The sequence below is a fragment of the Onychostruthus taczanowskii genome, unplaced genomic scaffold, assembly GCF_017590055.1.
Source record: "Onychostruthus taczanowskii isolate IOZ18803 unplaced genomic scaffold, ASM1759005v1 scaffold126, whole genome shotgun sequence".
In the NCBI taxonomy this organism is placed as follows: Eukaryota; Metazoa; Chordata; class Aves; order Passeriformes; family Passeridae; genus Onychostruthus; species Onychostruthus taczanowskii.
The window spans coordinates 473,553-495,876 of NW_024498418.1; the positions used below are offsets into that span (position 1 = coordinate 473,553).

At 50.2% G+C, this 22,324-nt stretch overlaps 2 protein-coding genes across 7 annotated transcripts in view; one reads left to right on the top strand and one right to left on the bottom strand.

Moving 5' to 3' along the window:
- The window catches only part of ZBTB46 (zinc finger and BTB domain containing 46), a 51,924-nt gene extending 36,699 nt beyond the window's left edge, over positions 1-15,225 (top strand). For 5 of the 6 annotated variants that reach the window (XM_041396084.1, XM_041396085.1, XM_041396083.1 and 2 more), the window contains 5 exons: positions 844-1,016; positions 2,185-2,236; positions 2,328-2,618; positions 7,286-7,461; positions 10,690-15,225. In XM_041396084.1, the coding sequence (XP_041252018.1) occupies positions 844-1,016; positions 2,185-2,236; positions 2,328-2,618; positions 7,286-7,461; positions 10,690-11,076 (1,079 nt within the window). In that variant the 3' untranslated portion in view covers positions 11,077-15,225. The remainder of the gene's footprint in view (positions 1-843; positions 1,017-2,184; positions 2,237-2,327; positions 2,619-7,285; positions 7,462-10,689) is intronic. The other variant, XM_041396088.1, reaches the window with a different exon arrangement.
- A 754-nt stretch (positions 15,226-15,979) lies between these two features.
- On the bottom strand, positions 15,980-21,063 carry SLC2A4RG (SLC2A4 regulator). The gene is made up of 8 exons (XM_041396128.1): positions 20,621-21,063; positions 19,797-19,942; positions 18,983-19,092; positions 18,649-18,893; positions 18,171-18,271; positions 17,817-18,063; positions 17,235-17,314; positions 15,980-17,152 (listed from the first exon to the last, which is right to left on the bottom strand). The coding sequence occupies exons 1-8, from the start codon at positions 20,633-20,635 to the stop codon at positions 17,041-17,043; spliced, it is 1,056 nt and encodes a 351-aa protein (XP_041252062.1). The 5' UTR covers positions 20,636-21,063; the 3' UTR covers positions 15,980-17,040.
- Positions 21,064-22,324: the final 1,261 nt, after the last annotated feature.

The following is a 22,324-nucleotide window of genomic DNA, read 5'->3' on the forward strand; positions in this document are numbered from 1 at the left end:
GTTTATTTTATGCCATATTTGCTTCTGGTTTTGCCGCCTTGCATTTCAAAAAGAACAACCTGCTCAGTGTGTTGTTCCAATACTCAGTCAAGGCACGTGCTAAAGTTTGTACAATAATTTATAATGTACAGTGATATTGATGACACAGTCTTTATTTGTATTTAGCTTTGTCATTGATCCTCAGGGCAGTCTGGAATATTGTTTTCCATTTGGCTGTTGCTGCAGTGTAGGCGAGGGCCGGACACAGCATGTTTTCCTTTTGAATTATGGGAGATTTTTAGACTGTAATGACTGTCAGGTGTAATTGAACAGATTTGTACAAATATTTGAACCTCCATTCTTGCTAAATAGAGAGTGACAGGAATCCTTTTTTCCATCTTTTGTAAAGCACTTTGAGATCAAGTACTGACAGTCCAATATTAAATAAACCACCACGGACAGATCTCGAGATCTGAACCTGTGACATAAACTTTCAAGAAAATTAGTGGAATGAAGTTTCCTTAAAGGTGGAAGTGTATGTGTTCAGAATGGTGCTTCTCCAAGAGAAATGTGGATATTTGTGCTGCACTGTGCTTCTTTCTCCCGACGGACTCTGTAGTGACCGAGCCCTGCGACGTCACTCCAGTACACACAGACATTTGGGTGGGGAGGCTGGTTTTAAAAACAAAACACCAACCCATCAACCAGAAAGACCAAAAGCCTGGCATCCCTGTGCTGCTGCATTCCCTCCCACTGACAGAAGATGAGCTGCGAGTGCTGGGGCGCTGCCTTTGCGAGGCCTTTTTTAAAGCCACCAGCTGGTGCTCGTTCACGTGGGTGAGACTCGTTTCCTGTGTTCCCCAGGGCCTGGCACCAGCTCGAATCCTTCAAGGGGTGAAAGTGATGGCAAAGTGGAAGCACCATCTCCCCTGCTGCCTTCAGCACACCTTGCCACTCAGAGCCCCACCAGGATCTGCTCTTCTGGTGAAATGTCACCAGAAACTGGGATAAAAGGAGAGGTGCCTTCCTCAACCCAGGTAAGATTGAGGGGGGGGAAAGGGGAAAATACAAAGAATTTGAAATGCAGAGGTGTCTGTTAGGTCAAATCCTCCCCAGTTAGGAGTATTTTGAAAGATCTAATGCCTTACACTTTAATCTGTGAGCTTTAAAGAAAAAATACAGGTTGTTTTAAAACTAGAAGTCTGTTGAGGGTCAGGACTGGTGCTGTCCCAATTTTAGTCTTTCTGTGTTACCTCAACAGAATTTCTGTTCAAAAACCTCTGGGGTTTTTTAAACATGAATGCCCTTTTTATTGTGAATCCCTTCATTTGCACAACATTGCACACTAGCATGTAGTAATGGCATGAGACCTCAGCTACCCATTGCTCACTTTTGGTGTTGGGCATTTGGGTTTCTTGTAACTGTCTAAGTTCAGATAGAAGTGGGCTGGCTCTCTCATTACAGAAGTCAGAAGTTTGACCTAAAACCCATAGCTTTCTGCAGCATTTCTTGTTCTTAATATTTTTGAATGATACTCTATTAAACAAATGGATGGAAAACAGATTTTGCTTTGCCATCCCCATAGAGCAAAGTGAGCTGGTCTGCACAGACCTGCCGGGACTGCAGCACGCCTCTGCCTCATACAGGGCTGCCATCTGCCACAGGCTGGCATACCGTGAAGGATTTATAAGGAAAAAAAAGATAAAATCAGCTTTTATTTAGAATTTGGATCAGCAGTGCCAGAGGGCATTGCAGAAGGGGAGCTGTGCAGAAGGTGTTTGTGTTCTACAGGCTCTTCTGTGTGGAAAGGAAAAGTACCTGTAGAGGGCTAAGGGAGAATTTTCCAGTTCTGTTGTATCAATTAAAAATATCCATTCCAGCATTTCCCACTGGCCTGAGTGGGAGCTACGGATGCTTCGTGAGACTGGAAATTGAGTAGTTATCCAAGACTTAAACAGGGATGTTGATTACTCTCTTCAAAACACCAAATGATAAGGTGTTTTGAGGCAAGATAAAGGCCCAGTTCGCTAGTTCACTGCTCTGGCAGTGAAAGCTTTGTAAAGGCACTTTGAGTGTCAGGTCAAACGATTGAGCCTCCCTTAGAGAAGGGATGAAGGCAGTGGCAGCAATGGGAGTCAGAGCTCTGCCTGCAGGACAGCTTCTTGTAAATGCCTGCCCTAACTTCCCTGTGCTTTTCCCTTCCAGGCTGCCTTTGAAGGATTGCTGGCACTTTGGCAGTTTGATAACTCTGACTCAGGTAAGCAGAGAGAAAAATCCATCTTTAAACTGTCGTTATTTTATACCAGAAGAGGCTGATCCGTGCATGTGTACCCGTGGTCCTGTTTCAGATTCCAGTTTCCTGAGATCTGAGGACACGGACATCACCTCCAATGGGACTTTCCTGGATTCAGCCCTGGCCAAGAGGCTGACCTGTGGCTTCTGCAGGAGGGTGTTCCAGCGTGCTGAGGAGCTGAAGGAGCACATCCATGGGCACACCTTCTCCATGCTGCTCCCGCTCGACTGCTCCCGGCCCGGCCTCGCTGCCGGCCAGCTCGGCCGCTTCCAGTGCTCCAAGTGCCCCGCCAGCTTCACTCTGAAATCCAACATGGATCGGCACGAGAAGACCATCCACTTCCACTGTAAGAAGATGCAGTGTCCTAACTGTGCCAAGCTGTTTCGTGACAAGACAGACTTAAAGCGGCACCTTCTGTCCGTGCACTCGAGCGAGCGCGCCTTTGTGTGCCTCTGCTGTGGGAAGGGCTTCGGCACGCAGAAGAACCTCAGTAGCCACGTGAAAATGTGTTACCTGGGCTCTGCCCACCTGGCTGGGCTGCAGCTTTTGGACAGTGTAGGGCCAAGCGAGGATCCTGAGGATGTGTAGCTGCTGTTGTTGTATGCGAGACGCTTCCTTGAACTAGGAAAAGCAAATTGTGCCGTGGTTCTCATGCTGCAAATAAATGTTCCACAGGTGTAATTTCATAGAGTGACTCCCCAAAGCTGATCAGTTGGTGCTGTGCTGGTTCCAGATGCTGTGTCACTGCAGTCTTGTGGCAATTTTTGTGCAAAGATAACTTTTTTGGGTCCATAAAACAGGCACTTTGGCTGTTTTATTGGAGTGCTCGTTCTGTGTTCTGACACTACCTTGAACTGCTTTATCAGTTGATCTCAAAGTGCTTTATAAAAGAAATGGGGATGTTTTCCTCCAATTCCTCTGGAAAATAACATCCCTCAGGTTGTTGAAAGTGTTAGCAATAGAATTAATAATAGAATTCAATTCTGAGTTCTGCTCTAGTGCTCTGTCCATTAGGCCATTTGGGCATTCCAGGGGTTTTCACTGGGAACTTAGGAGTCGTGGAAGCACAGGGTTGCTGTTTGTAAAGTGGTTTTCTGTATCTTTCAAAGGAGCAAAATATACTGCTTGTTCATATGTCCAGTAGGGCATGTTACTTGGGCTTGACAGTTGTTGCAACGCTTGCATCTTTTACTGATACTATATTTCAGTACTTTCAGGGCTTTTTTAAAATAACATGCTGGAGTTTGGCTGTGGTTTTCAGGGATTCTGTACATTTTTGTGACTCTTTTGATTTATACACTGTAATTATGTTAGCCAGGCTGAGTGTGGTGGTGTTGAAACAGAGGAAGGAGGCTTTACATAAATTTAATTGTAACTTGGGGTGTGCATACAGAATCAGTAATGGCTGTTCCTGGTGGGTAGAAATCTGTAACTCCTGTTTCGTTCTATGAAATTCACTTATTTTTTTAAAAAATTAAATACTTCTGTGTCTATTGCTATATATTTACATACAAAACCAGATTATGGTAACTGTGAAATGAAAGTAGCATAATTAAGAGCAGTGCTTCCCAGCTGCTCTGTGTGCAGCACAGCTTGTCAGCATGTGGGGTTTCTTTCCTCAGTGTGAGAGACAGCTGAGGAGGAAAAAAAACCAACTTCTACAAATGTTCTCTGGAGTTCTTCAGGGAAGTTCTTTCTTGTTATACTGTTGCATCTCAGGGAGACAAAAAATGAGCAATACTTAGTTGTTCACAATGTGGACTTAGTGAGGACCTTCTTCCTCAGCGCTTTCCTGTGGAAAGGTGAATGAGAGCCCACCAGGTCCTGCTGCCCTTGGGCTTGTGGAGAAGGAGCAGGAGCTCTGCTCCACCTGGTCCTGCTGGGAGTCAGAGCTTCAGGGACACGGCTCCGTGCTGGGAAGCTGGAGTTTCCCTGCTTGGCTTAGCTCTTACCCTCCGTTTGAGCAGGCTGCAGTCAGAACTGAGGATAAGTTCCTATGTAATCACTGTAGTACACTTTAACCATTTGGGTTTAGATGTTATGCTTTTTGCAAAGTCAGGTTCATTTTTTCCTCGCTCGTTCCCGTTGACATTTTTGGCATGGGAGATCTCGGCTGCCTGTGAATGTGTGCAGCTTTTACTGTCAGCTTCCCTTGTGACAGGTGTCAGAGTAATTGCCTCATGATTTATTTTGCTCTTAAATAATCAGCTAGTGAGAAAGGGGAAAGCTGAGCCAGAAAACAAAGTTGTAGCCCAATGAATCTTACCTGGAAATTTGGGAGCAGCAGGGAAGAATTTGTCTGACTTGGGAAAGTAAAATGCCAGCAAAAGCAATTTCAGCAGACTTTAAAAGGTTTCATTACATAATAATAGTTAATGAGGTTTCATGTTTGCTGATTTTTCTTGTATTTTAAAATTTAATTCAACAAGGAATTCTTTTTCTGCTGTCTCCAATAGAGGTTTTAGTATTTTCCCTGGCCTGTGCATCAGAGTGCTTCCTGACTTCAGCACTGGGAATTTCCAGTGCTTCCCTTCAGGGTCAGGACTAGGCTTTTTAAATTGGTAGAACTGAAGGGTATAACAGGGCAGACCTTTATTGGGTTTTTGTATGACAGGTGTTAGGAGTAGGATTTTACTGTTGGGAAATGGCATGGGAAGCTGATGGGAGGTGTGAGTCTGACAGTGAAATTGCACCTTCCTATTTATAACCTTAAATATAAAGAGGATTTAGCAGAAAAGAATTCTCCTGAAGTTTGTGAAGTCTTTCTGATAACCCAAAGAATGTAGTATTTCAGTGATTATTAAGTAGATGACAGTTTACAGAGTTACTCCAGAGCAGCTCCATCAGGCATCACTAGTGCTTTTCCTTTACTCTCAGGGATGTAGGAGCCTGTGTCCTTTAACAGCCTCAGTGAAATAAGTTACTTGAAATGACAATACCAAAGATTTTTTCCCAGTCATTATTATGTTGGTTTTAAAAACACACATTTCCATAAATATTTTAGTGGCATTAAGTACACAGATTTTTACTGTGTCACTGTTTTTATTTCTTTCTCCATTTCTTGGTGCTGTATCCAGGACTCTTTACCCATGGTGCTGCTGTTTATCACCTTGATGATCATGTTAAAGATGATTTCTTAGGACCTTAATGCTGCTACACTTAATGCTGCTATAAAATATTGTCATTTAGACAAAGATGATTCTCATACCAAAGCTGGTATTTGTGCATTAAATAGATGTACTGTGGGTGCATATATTTTACAGGACTGTGAAAATGTTAACACTGCAATGTGCAGTTCTTTTTCTGACCATGCTGCTGGTTTTGAGGTGTTTCCTTTTGTAGATACCAGAACTAAATATGTGGCTATTTGGTGCAAAAATAGTTTTCAATAAAACTATAGCTGCAAACAGTGTTCTTTGAGTATTTCTAAGTACAGAGGCTGAAAATATTGGTTTTGAGTGATTTAAGCTGAATGCAGGCATGAGGGATTTTGGACAGAGTGAGGAATAGGCTGTTGGGAATTCATGGATGTGTTGGAAGCAGGTGGAGGAGCCTGCTGGGGTGCAGCTGATGCTCCTGTTGCCTTTTCAGCTTTGCAGCAGCTCAGCCCTGAAGGGAAGGGAGAGGTGAGCAGGAAAGGGGAGCAGGCACTGGTCGCTGAGGGAACAGCAGGATCAGCTACAACCCAGTGATGCAGGAATAGGGGATTTTGTGGGTTTCTCTCCTTAAAGCACTTTTTCTTCATGCTCCCAGGATCTGGTTGCTGTCAGGATCTCCAGTCAGCATTTCCCTGTGTCTCTTCAGTGTGTGTGGTGCAGAGCAGGGCTAGAGAAGGAGGGTTTGTGTCCCCTCTTGACTCCCCATGCTCAGTTTACAGCTTGCTCACCTTTTCTACACATAGTGACAGGGTTGTTACAAGTGTGTGTGTGTGGCCTGTCACCAAAATCAAGTGGTTACAAAACCAGACTGGAAATGAATTTATAATAAATAGCTTTGCGTGATAAAATTGCTACCTGCTGTAGGAAAACGTGGGCTCCTTGCCTCTGAATGTATAGATGAGGGAGTGTTAAACCCTAGGAGAAAATTTTTTAAATTATCTTCCTGTGATAAAAGACAAAGAATTTTCATATTCTGGTTGTTAAATAAAAGTAGCAAAGTCTCCTCCATAGACTGTTTCCTTTACCAGGAGCCATTTACAAATACCTAAGTTACAGTGATTAACCAGAACTTTCTTTCTTTTTTCCCCCCTCCTTGTTATGTAAATATATTTCTTTGAGAAATAACAATAATTAGGAGAAAAGTATGTGAAAATTAACACATTAACAGGAAGCAATAGCATGAAGGAGAAACAGGAGAAAGCATCCTAGTGGTCAATCACGTCCAAACTTGTAGTGGGTGTGTGGTGCCCTCAGGGAGCAGCAAATACTCCATTTTCACCTGCTGTATTCTGTGTGTGGCACTGTCACTGTGTCACTGGATAATGCAGAGCATGGTGGTTGGAACTGTCCTGTTTCCTCTGGGCCATCCTCAGTCTCTTCTCCTTCACCAAATTGCTCCTGGGGTGTGTCATGCTGTTCTTGCATCACCCCATAAATAACACTGGCACTGTTTGGTGCCGCCTTTGTGGACTTCTGTTCCTGGCTCCCTGCTTCTTCCAGAAGTAATACTGTTAGCATTTTAGATCTTGATATTTAGGTTAACCCTTTATAATAAATCAGAACTCTAGCAGGTTGACAGCCCTCTTCATTTTCCCTTTAGCAAGCAATGTCTGTAACAGGCTGTTGCTAAATGTTTGTGTGTCAACTTGTTCAAAAGCTGCTCTGATGGAGGTACTCAATCTCTTAGCTTTAATAATAAATGGGCAGTAATACAATATAAGTATTAAAAATATATAGATGGTTAAGGGGTAAGAGTGATTTCACAGTGAACTAATTTAATAGTGAAATAGTCAACGAGAAGACTGTTCTGAGGTGTTCTGAGATTAATCTGCATTTTGTGCTTTCTCTCTTGCAGTCAACGAGTTCACAGTCATCAGGAAGAAGTTCAAGTGCCCGTACTGCAGCTTTTCTGCCATGCACCAGTGCATCCTGAAGAGACACATGCGGTCCCACACGGGAGAGAGGCCCTATCCCTGCGAGATCTGTGGGAAGAAGTTCACCCGCCGGGAGCACATGAAGCGCCACACCTTGGTAAGGGCAGTGCTGGGCAGCAGCCCTGCTGCTCAGGGTCAAGAGAGCAGGAGCTCACCTCTCAAAGTCTGGATTTTGTTTGCCACTCAGGGCTCATCTGAAGGCTTCTCCTCTATCTTTTTCCCCTGCCTTTCCAAGGCCTCGTGGCTGGCTGCCTGTTCATCCTCCTCTCGTTCTCCAAGCTCAGCTAGAAGCTTTCCAAGGTTTTGGGTGGATGTTAGCAAAAAATTCTTCACTGAAAGGGTTGTTCAGCCCTGGCACAGGCTGCCCAGGACAATAGGGGAGTCACCATCCCTGGAAGGATTTAACAAACGTGTAAATGTGGCTTTTGGAGGCATGATTTAGTGGTGGACTTGGCAGTGCTGAAGGAATAATTGGACTTGATATTAGAGGCCTTTCCCAATCTTAACAATTCTGCAATTCTATGACTTGGTGCAGAAAGCTTTAAAACACATTGCTCAGCAAGAACTTGAGGCAAAGCTACTCTGGTCTGGCCATGCTTTGTTGTCCAGAATGCTGTTACCCCTTGTTAAGAGGTTCCTCAGCTCTGACTGCAAGGCTGGGGCTGGTGTCTGGCTCTTCACAGCTTCTTCAGAAACAGCATTTTAAGCTGAACTTTGATTATTTTTCTTTTCAGAGTAGAAATGATGGGCCATCCTGAAGAGATTCTCAAAGCTTGGTGTAGAGGTGGTGTTGTGGCAGAGCAGGTAGTTTCTAGGCAGTAATTCCAGCAGCAGTGCCAGCAGCAGGCCTGGCTCACCACCGACGATGCCCGGGATCCTGGAGCCATTTTCCACAGTGCCCCCTCATCTCCTTCCCTTCCTTCACTGCTCCCATGTGTGTTTGGATGAGTGCCCAGCCATCTGCTTGGGCACTGCCTGCTCCCTGAGATGTTCCTTCCTTCTTCCCTTGGGGTGCTGGAGGTCGGGAGGCAGATCCCAGCGTGAGCTCAGTCCTGCTGCAAGCACGCAGGTTTGGAGATCTGGTACTGGTTTTGCAGCAGGGAACACCAGCTGGTTGCCTCCAGAATTTTATTTCTGAGAATTTTCTCATTTTAATTTTTTTTTCATAAGTTTAGGATGTTGTCAGCATATTTCCCCTTTTCTTCCTTGAAATATTGGCATTTAATCAGTTAGATGATCATCTTTCTAATGGCGCTCTCCAGTTCTGGGGGCCAAATGCTGTTTCTGTGTTTAATACTAATTTGGCTGTAAAGGGAATAAAATTAATTTCTATTCAGTTACATCCAGGAATATGGCTCACTTTGAATCTGCTGACTGAACTGTCAGCACTGAAAAAGAGGGAGAGAAGTGATTTTAGTTTTTTACAGTTTTTTCCACTAGCTGGCTCTAGTGGAAGATGTCCCTGCCCATGGCAGAGGGTCAGAAGTAGATCAGCTTTTAGGTCCTTTCCAACCCAAACCATTCTGTGATAATTACAAATTGGTTTAGTACCTGTTTTATAATTTCTTTTTCATATGGCTCTTTTAGCCCTTATTCTGCACCCCTGACCATCTTCTGTTCTCCTATTCAGCTTTTGATGCCTGAAAATCATTCTTGTACGAGTTGAAAGTGAGTGATACCTATAGATCCTGCTGGATGACTCTGAGCAGCCCTGTCCAACTGCTTTTAAAAAGTAATAAAATTTAATGCCTTTGCTTGATGCAGTAGAAGAATGTCGTGGGGACTGGTTTGGGGCAGGGGAACCTGCAGCCAGAGCACATCAGAGGCACTCACAGGCTTTGAACACGGCTGGGACTGGTGCAGCACAGAGCCTGAGCCAGTGTCCTGCAGTAGTGAGGGCTGAGGGGCTGCAGTGGGTCAATTTGTCCTCTTCCCAAAGAGCTTCAGCCCAGCTGGGTATTCCAGAGTGCAGGGCTGTGGAGTCAGGTGGTGGGAGCTGCTGATCCCATGCTGAGACAGGAGCAGGGAACAGGCATCCAGGCAGCTGCTTTAAAAGAAGAGGAAGGACTTTAATCAGCAAAAGCTTTCCCACAGGCTTTTGTGAGCATGAAAGGAAGAAATGAGTTTAAAAGGATTAGGGGCTGGTGATATGTACCTGAGGCTCTGGTGGCTGCTGGGCTGCTCAGAACTGGCACTGGATCCTTGTGTGCTTCTACACCACTTCCTAAAGTCTCTCCTGAGGATCAGTGCATCGAGTGCCTGTGCTGTCCCCATGTGGTGTTAATCTATAAAAGAATAAAGAAAAAAATATATAAAACAAAAATACATATTTGTAATACCTACTGGACAGCCCTGAAGCAGTCAGGCAGTTGGACTAGAAGATTGTCATGGGTCCCTTCCAACTAAACTTTTCTATATATAAATAAAACCAATATGTATTTTACATGTAGATATGTATGTGTAAGTGAAAGTACCTGATGAGGCTCCTGGTGGTGAAGTTTGGGAGTTCTCTCTGCTCTGCTTTCCTCTGGCAGAGGAGCAGGTGGATGGTTTGACAAGCTCCTTGCCTTCCATGCAGGGCAAAATTGGCCAGGGACAGATTTCACCTTTAAACAGGTGTTTTGTGCCTCTCAAAGTATGCAATTTTGCTCATTGGATAGTGCAGTTTGGCTCTGGAAATTAATTCTTTTATCCTGTAGAGCATTTTCCTTGCTTCCTTTACTGGCCACATATTCTGTGATAGCTTCATATGCCCAGGATTCTTGCAGCATGAGTTATGGAAGAGAAACGTTTTTGTCAAACCAAAGTAGTCAGAAATAAGGTGAGAAGAGCATTCAGATGCATTTTTTGGGAGATACAGGAGATATTGCAAGTGCTCCTGTTCTTTGGCTCTGGGCAGCAGTGGGATCAGGAGGGAGACCACTAAATCACCATGACATTAACACTGGTTTGATCAGGGTTGGTCTTCTCTGAACAGAACTGGTGCTTGTGGATTGTTTCTTTATTTCTTTTTAACATTTTCCTCTTGATGATGGTTGTGACACAACTATTGTACCCCAGAAAAACAGAAGGAAAAAGGAAGAAAAAAATTATGGTAGGAGTTTGTCTCTTACTTATGAGTGTGATGATGAGCAGGCAGTCCCAAAGGACTTTTCATTGTGTGTCATCATTGCAGGGTTGAATTAATGGTGGTGGGTTTGAGTTCATGGTGGAAGCCAGTTGTGATCTCAGGTAGCCATTGTGGATTTGCCTTTGCAAGGACATGGGAGCAGCACTCATTCCATCTCTGTTGGCACTCACCTCTGTGGTCTTTCTTCTTCTCCAGGTCCACAGCAAAGATAAAAAATACGTCTGCAAGATTTGCAACCGGGTGTTCATGTCAGCAGCCAGCGTGGGGATCAAGCACGGCTCGCGCCGCCACGGCGTCTGCGCCGACTGCTCCGGCCGCGGCATGGCCGGGCACCTGGACCACAACGGGGGAGAGGGCTCCCCAGAGGAGTGTTACCCTGGGGAAGGGCAGTACATGGAAGATCCAGATGACATCAAAGTGGAAGGAGACGAGGAGATGGGAGACGACGACGACATCAAGTGGAAGGATGACGTGGGGATGTCACAGGATGATGTGATTTTAGATGATGACAAAGACGTCGACTCCCCGCAGGAGCAGGACAACTCTGGGGAGAACGACAAGGATTTTACCTGGATTTCTTAGGGATTATTTTTTGTTTGGGGTTTTGTTTTTTTTTTGTTTCGCTCTGTTGTTTGTAGGGGGAGGGAGGGTGGGGAGGAAGGAGTATGTTGGAAAAACTAAGTAGCCTTGTTGTCGTCCATGTGTGCAAAATAACTCTTGTGTTTTCTAAACAAGTCCTTCTCTGTTCCACTCAGACACTGTCTTAGCAGGGTCGCTTCCAGCGGCACGACTGACTTCGCCTTCCCCCTTTTCCCTTTCCCTTTTCCCCCTGTGACCCCCTGGCCATGGCCACCCCTTCAGCCAAGTCAGCCAGGCTGCCCAAGAGGGAGGTGGAGTCTCTGCAGGTGTGGGGAGGCTGGTGAAGCATGAATCCTCCTCCCCTTCCTACTCCAAACTGAGCACCGGGCGGGTCTTTGTGTTCAAAGCAGGTTTGTTGGTTGGTTGGGTTTTTTTGAACACCTTGTCTGTGCTAAAATCCCAGCAGCAGTGGAATTTCAAGCTAAGGTTGTGAAAGCAGATGGATGGATGTGTTGGAGGGCTTCCCCTGATGATACAGGCCTTTTGCAAAGTTATTTAAAGAGTGTTAATTATTTTTTATGGAGCCAAATAGATCAAAAGGCAAGTCAGACTACAGCCTTACAAATACTTCTCTTGGATTCTTAGCTTCCAGAAGAATCACCATCAAAAAAGAATTGTGACTTTTCTTGGACCTACTGGCATCTTACCCACATCCTGTCTTCCAGCCTTGGTCATCCTCAGGCACTGAAACACATTTGTGCTTCTGGAAGCACCTTTTGCTCTAGAGGACACAATTCTGTACCTGTCATCCTTCTCCACAAATATCTTCACTTTTCTCCCTTTGCTCAGCTGCCTTTTTCACAAATATATGCAAACTGTAGCAAAACCAAGGCGTTCAGCCAAGTGCAGGATGAGCTGGGAATGGCGAGAAGCCCAGGTGAGGAGATCCCAGCAGGGTGGAATCTTCCTGCTCCCATCCCATGGACTTTTGTGGGGCCAGGATTTCACCTGGGTACCTTGTTCTTCCTTGCCAATCTCAACATTCTCATTGATCATGGGTAGGTGTAACACGTACTTAATTCATGACAAAAACCTTCAGCTTTAATTGCACTGGTTCCATGTAAAATTTCCGATAAACCATTTTTCTTTAAATAAGAACCAGGTTTCTCTCCCAGCGTCTCCTCAGACTCTGTGGGGCTGTTCCAGATGGTTGGATTTTCCCTGTTCATATTGGCCACTGTTGCCTTCTTTCAGCTACACCTAAATAACAACAGCAACAGCATGTGTTGGAATTGTCTTATACCTGAGAAACAGCTTGTTCTACCTTCACCTCTTTGCTTCTGGTGCTTTTTAAAATAAATTTTTTAAAAAAGCTGAAGACCTCACTCCATCCTTGCCATCGAGCAATTTTTTACAATGTCTGTGACTGTGGTACCTTGAAACCTGCCATGAAAGACAACCCATTGCCAGAAGCCAAATGACTCAAGGTGCTATTTTCCTTCCTGCAGGCCTGGTGGTCCGTGAGGAAAAGCGTGGTTCCACCCAGCAAAGGAATTAAAAGTACATTGTACAATAAACCCCCACAAAGCAAATAACCTGAAAGGATTTAAGCCACTTGGTGCCAGGATTTCGTGGAGCGTGGTGGAAGCCTGGATCCTGGCACCTGCAGGAGCTGGGCTCTCTCCCTTCCCTCTTCCAGTCGCATCCTGGGTTTATGGCATTCACTCCCTTTCTCTGTCCTCAGTTCCTTGCACACAGTCACTACCTTCTCTGCTTCCATCACCCCAGTTCACCATTGCTTCCATTGGGAGCCTCCAGGCTCCTGCCCCGTGGATTTGGGGGTGTTCAGTGCTGTAGGAATACGGGTCTTTCCTAAAATCCTCGGTGTGGCTCAGCAGGGCCCCACCAGCACTGCTGCTGCTGCCCCTTGGACTGGAGGAGTTAGTGGCACTTGTTGCTTTGGGCAGTGAGCATGGATAACCCTCTTCCTTAAATACGGGAAGAGCAGAGCAGGTCATGTAAGAACATTTTTCTTAACTTGTAAAAATCTCATTTTGCATTTTAGCTTCTTTTCCTCTCCTCCCCTATTTAAGAAGCTGTAAAAACCCACCCAGTATGTCACAATTGGACCTTTATATACCCTTTTCCAATGGTTTTGGGGGGGTCCCAGAGAGTGAGGAGGCTGTTCCCTTATCCTGATTTTGCCCCCCCCCAGAGTGTGGGCTATTTATTGTCATTTACCCTGTAAATACAGAGGGGTTAGGGGGTGCCTGAAGTCCTGAATGTGCAGCCTCACCTGTTGCATGTAGACAAATACATACAGTACTTAAAGATTTATCTTTAGCTTTGCTTTTTATATGTAAAAATCTATTTTAAAGAGAATTTTAAAGCCCAAACGATTCAAACCCCTGGATTTGTGTCACATTCCCTTGGCCCATCCCCTCTAATGCTGGTGTGTGCATCCACCTGAGGAGGAGGAGCAGGTGTGGGCCAAGCCCTCCTCTTCCTCCCTGCCCTTGGGTGACTCAGTTTTATTATCAGAATTATGGAGTGCTGAGCTTTCTTCACAATCCCCTTGGAAATATTTTATTCTTTTCTTTCCTTGCTTTTATTGAAGGTGGGCAGAGAGCCAGGTCGCGCTCAGGAGTGTTTCCAAATTGTGTCACTTTGAGGCTTTTTGAACTGAGGATGCAAAAATAAAAAAGCAAAAAAAAAAAAAAAAAAGGGAGGGAAAAATGGAAAATCCACATAAAACCTAACTTTCCCCATGTCCTAACCTCGCACGTGCTTCTGTCCCACTAACACACACCATGTACCAAATAAAACCCTTCTAACACCTGATGTCTACTGAAGTGCTTTGTTCTGAGGGAGGTGTGCAGAGTTGGAAACACAGGGATTCATCTTTAACCTTCCACGCTCCGATTTGGGTTTGAAAAACAGGAATTTTGGGCATGTTTTTTATGCTGAAACTTTATAAACTTCATCAGTCACTCCAGGTGGTCGTGTCCCTCCAGCTTCTCTCCGGGGTCTCTCGGATATACTGCCTATGCAAACTTCTGCTCTTGGAGATTTAAACAAAACCCCACTAATTCTGCCTGTTCTGCATCTCGTCTTTGTATTCCCTTCAGGGCTTTGTATACTTCACTGAGGTTCCCTTTTTTTAATTTTTTCTAAATATATATATATGTGTGTGTATATATATACAGACTTAGTTCCACAACAATAACTCCCTTAGAGGTAAAACATGGATATACTCCTTCTTGAGAACTTGCAATTCATTTTTTAAAGCATTTGTACATGTAAATGTTCCTCCTTGAATTCCTTGATTACCCTCATTTTTTATTTTAAATCTGAGTGCCAGGAGTAGAGAGAATGGGGCAGAGGGCATCGTCCTGTCTGAGCCCTCTGGAAAACATCCCAGGGATCCATGGACTTGGAGAACATCTTAAAGGACGGAGACAAACAAGGTCCTTATGTTGATTTGGGATTTCCAGAAATATTCTTGAAATCATGAATTCCCCAGTTTTGTGGTTTTTAAGGTCACCCCAAAGCCTCACAGCTGCAGAGCAGCTTTGTGGGGGAGCAGAGGGGGACTTCTCTAATGAAGGTTTGCAAAGTGTTTGTCCTTTCCCTTTTCTTTATTTTTTTTTTTTCCCCTTTAATCAAAAATCAGTTTTTTGGACAAAAAAAAGAGTAATTTTTGTCCGGAAGGAAACCCACTCCAGCATTACTTCCCCTTTTGTTTCCTCTCCCCACTCCTGCCTTTAAACACTCCATTTCCCCCAAGCAAAGCCGTGGCTTTGGGGTGGGTGGCTGCGTTTTGGGGCTGTCCCTGAGCACCTCCCCTCAAAGCTCCCCCTTTTGCACATCACCCTTGAGGAAAGACACTCCATGAAAACAATGCAAAAACTGGAATTTTTTGCAATATTCTAAAAGATAATCTAATTTTTGCTCATTCTGTGACACCTGTGACTCCTATAAAAGCCATAATTAATGGTTCCTTTGATTTTGTAGATCCTGAGTCGTGTTTTGAATTTCAACCTTTTTTTTTAGTCCCCCTAGTCAGAGTGCTGTGTGTATGCTTTCATATATATTTATTTTTCAATGTGCTTTAAACCTGTCTACAAAAATAAAGCTGAACAAACACAAAAAGGATGGTGTTTGAAGATTGTTGATTTTTTTTTTTTGCTGGGAATATTCTATATTATACTGACTTTATATTAATTATTATAAACCTGTGTTTGTATTGAAGATGTGTTTAATATTTTGGGGAGGTTGAGGAGATTTCGTAACCAGAAGTCAGTGGGAGAACATGCTGTGTTGTACTGATTTTCTGTCAATGTAGTTCAGGTAAATCTGATTTTATTTTCTAGTTGCTGCCCAGTTCCTCACCTGCCGGGGGCTGCCCCTCGGATAGAACCTTTGTGATGGGATTTAGCTTAGACATACCTGCAAAAATCAATCAGTTCAATAAATTGGGAAATTGCTGCTACAATTTTGTCTGCTTTTTCTTTTTCTTTTTTTTTTTAAATTATGTAAATATTATTATTTTCCTTCTTGCCCTGTGTGGAAGGATGGGGCAACATGGGGACCAGCAGGGAGCCCTGCTCACCCCCAGGCTGGGGGTGCTGCTTCCTCCACCTTCCCTTCCCCATCCCAAACAGGCACCTGTAGCTCATTCCCTTCCTCCCTGCTGCCTGTTGGTGGCAGTTTCCTTATTTTTTGGGCATTATCTGAAATTAAAGTAACTCCCAGGAGGATGCAGAGACTGATGCCGCCCCTGGGGGATGTGGGATGCAGGAGGGGGGTGACAACAGTGGGTCTGGGGGTGCCAAGAGGCCCGGGGTGCCCACCCTGCCTGTTTTAACAGTAACTAAAGAACAGGATTCATTTAAAAAAATCCAAGTATTTATTTTTTTTTTCCTTTTGGATCTGATACATCACATCCCTGGAGGGGACAAGTGGGGGCACAGCACCAGCCTGACCCACGGGGCCGAAGCAGTGTCCCACCCTGCAAGGGGGGACCCTGCAATGGGGGGTCCCTGATGCAAAGGGAACCTTCCCACAGGGCAGGAGGGTGGCAGGGCCACCACCCCCTGTCCCCTCCCTGCGTGGGGAGAGGAGCAGGCTGCCACGGCCTGGCCAAACCCGAGCTGCTGCCTGGGCTGGAGAATGACAGGACAACAGGGGAGAAAGGGTTTTGAGGGGAAAATTGGGGGGGTTTTTTGGGTAAAAAGGGGGTTTAAAGTGAATGAAACCCCTTGAAAGCCGCCCAGGGCTGGAGGCACCCCGCTGCCGCAGCGCCGCGGCCCGCGCGCTCTCGTGCTGTGGGAGGGAGTAGGTAAAAATACCAATTTTCATATATTTTATTTAAAAAATAAAAACCACACGAAGGAAAAAAAAAAAAAAGTAAAGGAAAACAAAAAGACCCCTCTTTGTGCAGTTTGGCTTAGTGCAAATGGGCGCATTCCTGCAGGCACTTCCCCGGGGCATCGCCCCGGCAGGGGCTCCCCAAAACGAGAGAGAGAAATGACATTACAAAGAGTAAAAACCCCCCTGGGGGGGGCGAGGGGGGGGCAGGCGCCCACCTCTGCCCTGGGCACTGGGGCTGCCCCCCGGGAGCAGGCGGGGGGCAGGAACAGACACCCCCTTTTGCGAGCCCCTGCCGGCCACAGGCACAGCTTATTTCAGCCATGGGGGTCCCCAAACCGGAGCGGGGAGGGGGCCGGGAGCAGCCAGACACCCCCTGCCAGCCCCCCCCGGCAAGGAGCGGGCTTGGATTGATGGATTTAGCTTATTTTCAAAGGGAAAACAAGGCGGGGGGGACAAGCTCCGTGGCAGGGGGGCTGTGTGTGTGCATAAAGCTTTCGGGGGGCCGTTCCCTGAGTCCGGGGGGCGGCCGGGGGGGCGCGAAGGCACCTCGAGTGCAAAATGTGCAAGAAGGAGGGAGCGGCGGGGCTCCGTCAGTCAGTCGAGGAAGCGCTGGCAGGCCTTCTTCCAGCGGCACGCCGTGCACCACATCTCCCGGTGCTCCATGCCGTACACCTTGCGGCACTTCTTGGCCTCCCCCCGCGGCCGCCTGCGGGCACAGGGACAAGTCACAACCGGGGGACACACGCGGGTGACAGGGGACAGGGTGGAGCACGATAGCAATGGCTCACCTGGGCACGGCCGGTGGCTTGGGTGGTGGCGGGGTGGGGACAGTGGGGGACACCGGCGGCCGTGGGGGGGTCCGGCAGCCCTGGAGAGAGAGGACACAACCCTCATCAGACAGGGTGATGAGGGAGTGCAGCAGCCCCACCTCCATCCCTGTCACCCTCCATCCCTGTCCCACTCCATCCCTGTCACCCTCCAACCCTGTCACACTCCATCCCTGTCCCCACTCCATCCCTGTACCCCACCCCATCCCTGTGCCCACCCCATCCCTGACCCACTCCGTCCCTGTCCCCCATCCCTGCCCCCACTCCATCCCTGTACCCCACCCCATCCCTGTCCCACTCCATCCCTATCCCCTCTCCATCTCTGTCCCACCCCGTCCCTGTCCCCACTCCATCCCTATCCCCACCCCATCCCTGTCACCCTCCATCCCTGTCCCACTCCATCCCTGTCCCCACTCCATCCCTGTCCCATCTCCATCCCTGTCCCCTCCATCCCTGTCCCATCTCCATCCCTGTCCCATCTCCATCCCTGTCCCACTCCATCCCTCTCCCCCATCCCTGTCCCCTCCATCCCTGTCCCCCCACCTGGTACGCGTGGTCCGTGTGGACGTGGCAGCGGCCGGGGGGGCCCGGGGGGCTGCAGGGGGAGGCCAGGGCCAGGTCGAGGAGGGGCAGAGGAGCCTCGGGGCCGGGGAAGGCGGGAGGCACCGAGGAGGTGGGAGAGACCGGGGTGAGGCTGGAGAGCCCGTCGGTCAGCGCCTCCACGTCCACGTCCAGCTCCGTGTAGTAGAAATCCTCCTCGCCATCGCTCTGCTCCAGGTCGGCTTTCCGGCTGCAGGGAGAGCAGAGGCTGGCTGGGACACTCTCCCCCAGCACTGCAGGACCCTGCAGGGGGTACCAGGAGGTCTGGGGGTGTCCAGGGGTAGCCCCTGTGCTTACCCAAGGTGCATGGTTCGGATGTGCTTCTGCATCCCTGAGGAGCTGCTGAGGACTTTGCCGCAGCTCTTCCACAAGCACTTGAACATCACCTTGGTGGAGTTCTGCAGGACAGAGGTGTCAGGCTGGCAGCCCCATCCCCATCCTCATCCTCATGCCCAGCCTCATCTCCAGCCCCACTGTCATCCCAGCCCAAATATCATCCTCATTGTCATCCCAAAGTTACCCCCATCATCACCCACATCCCCAAACCCATCTCAGCTCTCATCCCTATGTCCAACCTCATCCTCATCATTCCCACCCCAAATGTCATCCTCCTCCTCATCTCCATCCTCACTATCCCCACTCCCAAACTCACTCACGTACCCAACATCATCCCAGCTGTCATCCCCATCCTTAACCTCATCCTCCTTTTCATCCCCATCCTTACTATTCCCAAAACCCAACTTCACCCCCATCATCATCCCCAGCTTCATCCCACCTTCCTCTTCCGTGGGGTGGGCTCTCCAAAGACGAAGTGGGTGCCATCAGGCTCATCAGGGCCCTCATCCGGCAGTGGGCCAGGCAGGAAGGTGCTGGGGACGTGGCTGGAGAGGGGGGGTGAGGGGGTGGAGGGGGTGGATCGGTCGCTGGAGGGGTCCCAGCTCCAGTCCCCGCTGGTGTTGCTGCTGCTGCTGCAGCTGGAGGACATGGCAGGAGCCTCCTTCCAGACCTCGCTGCCAGGCTCTGGTGAGGAGGAGGAGGAGGAAGAGGAATGTCAGGTCCTGCCACGGGACACATGTCCAGGGATGGGGGGGCCAGGGAGATGCTCTTACCTGGGGCATGAGTGGCCGGTGGGTGCCCAAGCACCAGCGGGCTGGCGGAGAGGCTGGTGAGCACCGCAGCTGCCATCACCTCATCAATGCCCGCCTTGCCCGAGAGCTTCCTGCCAGCGAGAGCAGAGGGGGCTGGGTCAGCACGGACAGGCCCCCTGGGACCCTCTATCACTTTCCCTCCCCCACTGGGATACAGTGGCCTGCATCCACCCCAGGGTGGTTTTTGTGGGGGTACAGAGGTGGCACAAGGTCTCAGTGGTCCCACCGTGCTGGTGGCATCACCAGATGGAAAGGCACCCACGGGTGTCCCACACCCTGCAGCATCCCGAGATGCTGCTGATCCCTCCAGGGATCATCCCAGCAGCTGGCTGGAACTCCCCTGGGCATGGCACAGGCAGCAGACCAGGCAGAGGTGCAGGCAGGCTGCCAGAATGCCACTGCCTGTGCCATGCCAGGGGCAACCCTCCATGACCGTGGGCAGCACCGTGCTGGAGGATACTGGCACCTGCATCCTGCCCACGGACACAGGGATGGCTTGCCTAAGGCCAAACAGTTCCCTGGGGTAGAAAAAAACTATAAAAATTTTAGGCTAAAAAAAAAGCAAGAGGTCAAGAGCACCCACAAGCATTCTGCAAAAGGACAACCTGGTGATGCTCCCAGCTGGGATTCCTCGGAGCTGCCACAGCGGGATAGCCGCTCACTGCCGGGGACCCCGGCGTGGCCAACAGCGGCCAAAGTCCTCCTGCAGAAAACCCCGGCTCCCGCAGCGCGGCCGGTGCCGCCGGGAGGGTGGCGGCCGCGCCAGTGTCCCTACCTGTGCCGGGGCACGGGGATGCACTGCACGGCCGAGTGCAGCGCCAGGCAGCGCTCCAGCCCCGCGTCCAGCGCCCGCAGCACGGCCTCCTGGCTGCCCGGCTCCCGGCGCCGCTCCCCCGGCCAGCCCTCGGGTCCCAGCGGAGCCTGCGGGAGAGAGAGGCAGCGGGCAGCAGGGATCCCCAGGGCCTCGGTGGGATGGGGAGCTGGGTTCGGGGAGCTGGGTTCGGGGAGCTGGCTTCGGGGTGCTGGGTTTGGGGAGTGGGTTCGGGGAGCTGGATCAGGGAGCTGGCTTTGGAGAGCTGGATCAGGGAGCTGGCTTTGGGGAGTTGGATCAGGGAGCTGGGTTTGGGGAGCTGGATCAGGGAGCTGGCTTTGGGGAGTTGGATCAGGGAGCTGGGTTTGGGGAGCTGGATCAGGGAGCTGGCTTTGGGGAGTTGGATCAGGGAGCTGGATCAGGGAGCTGGCTTTGGGGAGTTGGATCAGGGAGCTGGGTTTGGGGAGCTGGGTTCGGGGAGCTGGATCAGGGAGCTGGATCAGCGCCGCCAGGGTGGGCTGTGGGGGGACCCTGCCAGCCACTCCGTAGGGTAAATCCCAAGTGGATCCCGCCAGGTCGCAGTGGGATCCAGCCAGGAGTTCCTTAGCACTCTCCAGGTCCCCCTGTGATGCTGCTGCCAGCACCACCACCCACTGGCTGAGCATCAGCAGGGATCCAGCAGGGATCCAGCTGGGATCTCCAGAGCCAGGAGACGACCTGACACCCTCCTGGCAACGCAGCTCGAAGGCGGCAGCACCCCCACCCCACACCGCGGTGTAGATCCACACCTTATGGATCCACATCCCAAGTTTTTCCCGCTCCGAGCGGATCACCGGGGATCCAGCGGGTATCCCAGAGCTGGGAGCGCCCTCGTGCCTGCCAGGCCAAGCCCGGACACCGAGCACCGGCACCGAGCGGATCCCGCTCCGGGGAGACCCCGCGGGATCCGCACCGAGCGGATCCCGCTGCAAGCGGATCCCGGCTGATCTCCGTGGGGCGGGGCTGGGCGGATCCCGGCGGCGGGAGATCCCTGCAAGATCCCGAAGGGCAGCGATCCCGGAGAGGCGATCCCCGCGGGGGTGCGGCTGCTGTGACCCACCACCGCCCGCCGCGCCCCGCCGCCACAACCCCCCCCCTTTCCCGCCCCACAAAGTTTATCCCATCGCGGCGCCATTTTACCGGCGGGGAAAGTTTCGGGCGGGCCGCTGTCAGCTGTCACCGCCCCCCCGCCGCCTCCCCCGGATCCCACCCCGGTCTCCGCTGCCGCCCCCCCCCGTCACCCCCGCTCACCACCGCGTCCACGCCGCACCACTGGGGCCAGCGTGAAGTCACCCCCCCCCCCTTTTCCCGCCAAACTCGCGGGGCTCCCCAAAAGTTGCGGAGGAGCCCCGAAAGTTCCGGTTTTTGTTGTTACGGCGCGGGATTCTGGGCGCCCACCAAATAAACGCGGGGATGCCGTCACCGCGGAGCATCCCGCAAAAGTCCCGACGGCTCCTGAGGACTTACCGGGGTGAAACACGCAGCGTTAAAATTTGGGGGATTCGCGCAAAAGTGAGGTCCCCCGCCAAATTATAGGGCTGCCGATAAGTTACAGGGGTTCTTCAAAAGTTGCAGAGCTCCTCACAAAGTTATACTCCCCAAAACTTGTAGGCTCCCCCACAAAGTTCTCTCCGAAGTTTTAAATCCCCTATAACTCGCCTGTAGGGCTCCCCCATCAGCTCTAGGTCTTCCCCAAAAGTTACAGTCACCTTCTGCTAGAAAGGGGGTGTGGTCTGGACTTTTGGGGTGTGTGCGCCGTTCCCAGTAGGAAAGAAGTTCCTAATCCTGCCGTCAGTCCTGGCCGCCACGAGGAATCGCTGCCAAAACCCCCCCAGAATGGCCGGGCTGGGTGTGGGTGGCTGCGAGGGGGGCAGGAGGTACCTGGGGTACTGAGGTGCGTGGGGGGTACACGGGGTACACGGGCTCCATGGGGAGCGTGGGCTGCCCATGTGGGATGCATGGAATGCCCTGGGTGCATGGAATGCTTGGAGTGCGCGGGGTGCGGAGATTCTGGGGTGCATTGGGGTGCCCTGGGCGCCTGGGCTGGCAGGGGGTACCTGTAGAGCAGGGGGTATGTGGGGTCCATGTGATACACGGCGTGCGTGTGGTTTTGGGGCGCACGGGGTGTTTGGGGATCTCCGGCTGCCGCCCACCCGTGTTCTGCCCCTCACCTGCCCCAAAACCCGCGCCGGGGGGCGGCGAGGGGCCACCAGCTCCTGCTGCGGCTGGATTGACCGGCCCGCAGCCTGAAGGCCGGGACAGAGTCCGTGCGGCTGTCCCGGATGGTGGCCCCCGCCTGTCCCCCCCGCCTGTCCCCCCGCCTGTCCCCCCGCAGCCCTGGGCTGCCTGGCACGGCTCGGGGGCTGTGGGGCTGCTGGGGCGGCACCCGGGGATCCCCTGCCTGTTCCCAGCCTGGCTCCTGGGGCGCTGGGCCACCCCTCTCCCCCTGCCCT

Bases quoted from the DNA above. Each gene is read 5' to 3' on its own strand.
- SLC2A4RG (XM_041396128.1), bottom strand. The intron at 18,272-18,648 runs GTGGGATGAAGC...TCTGTCCTGCAG, and splicing joins CCACCCCACGGAAGAGGAAG to AACTCCACCAAGGTGATGTT. The intron at 17,315-17,816 runs GTGGGGGGACAG...CTCTCTCTCCAG, and splicing joins ACACGGACCACGCGTACCAG to GGCTGCCGGACCCCCCCACG.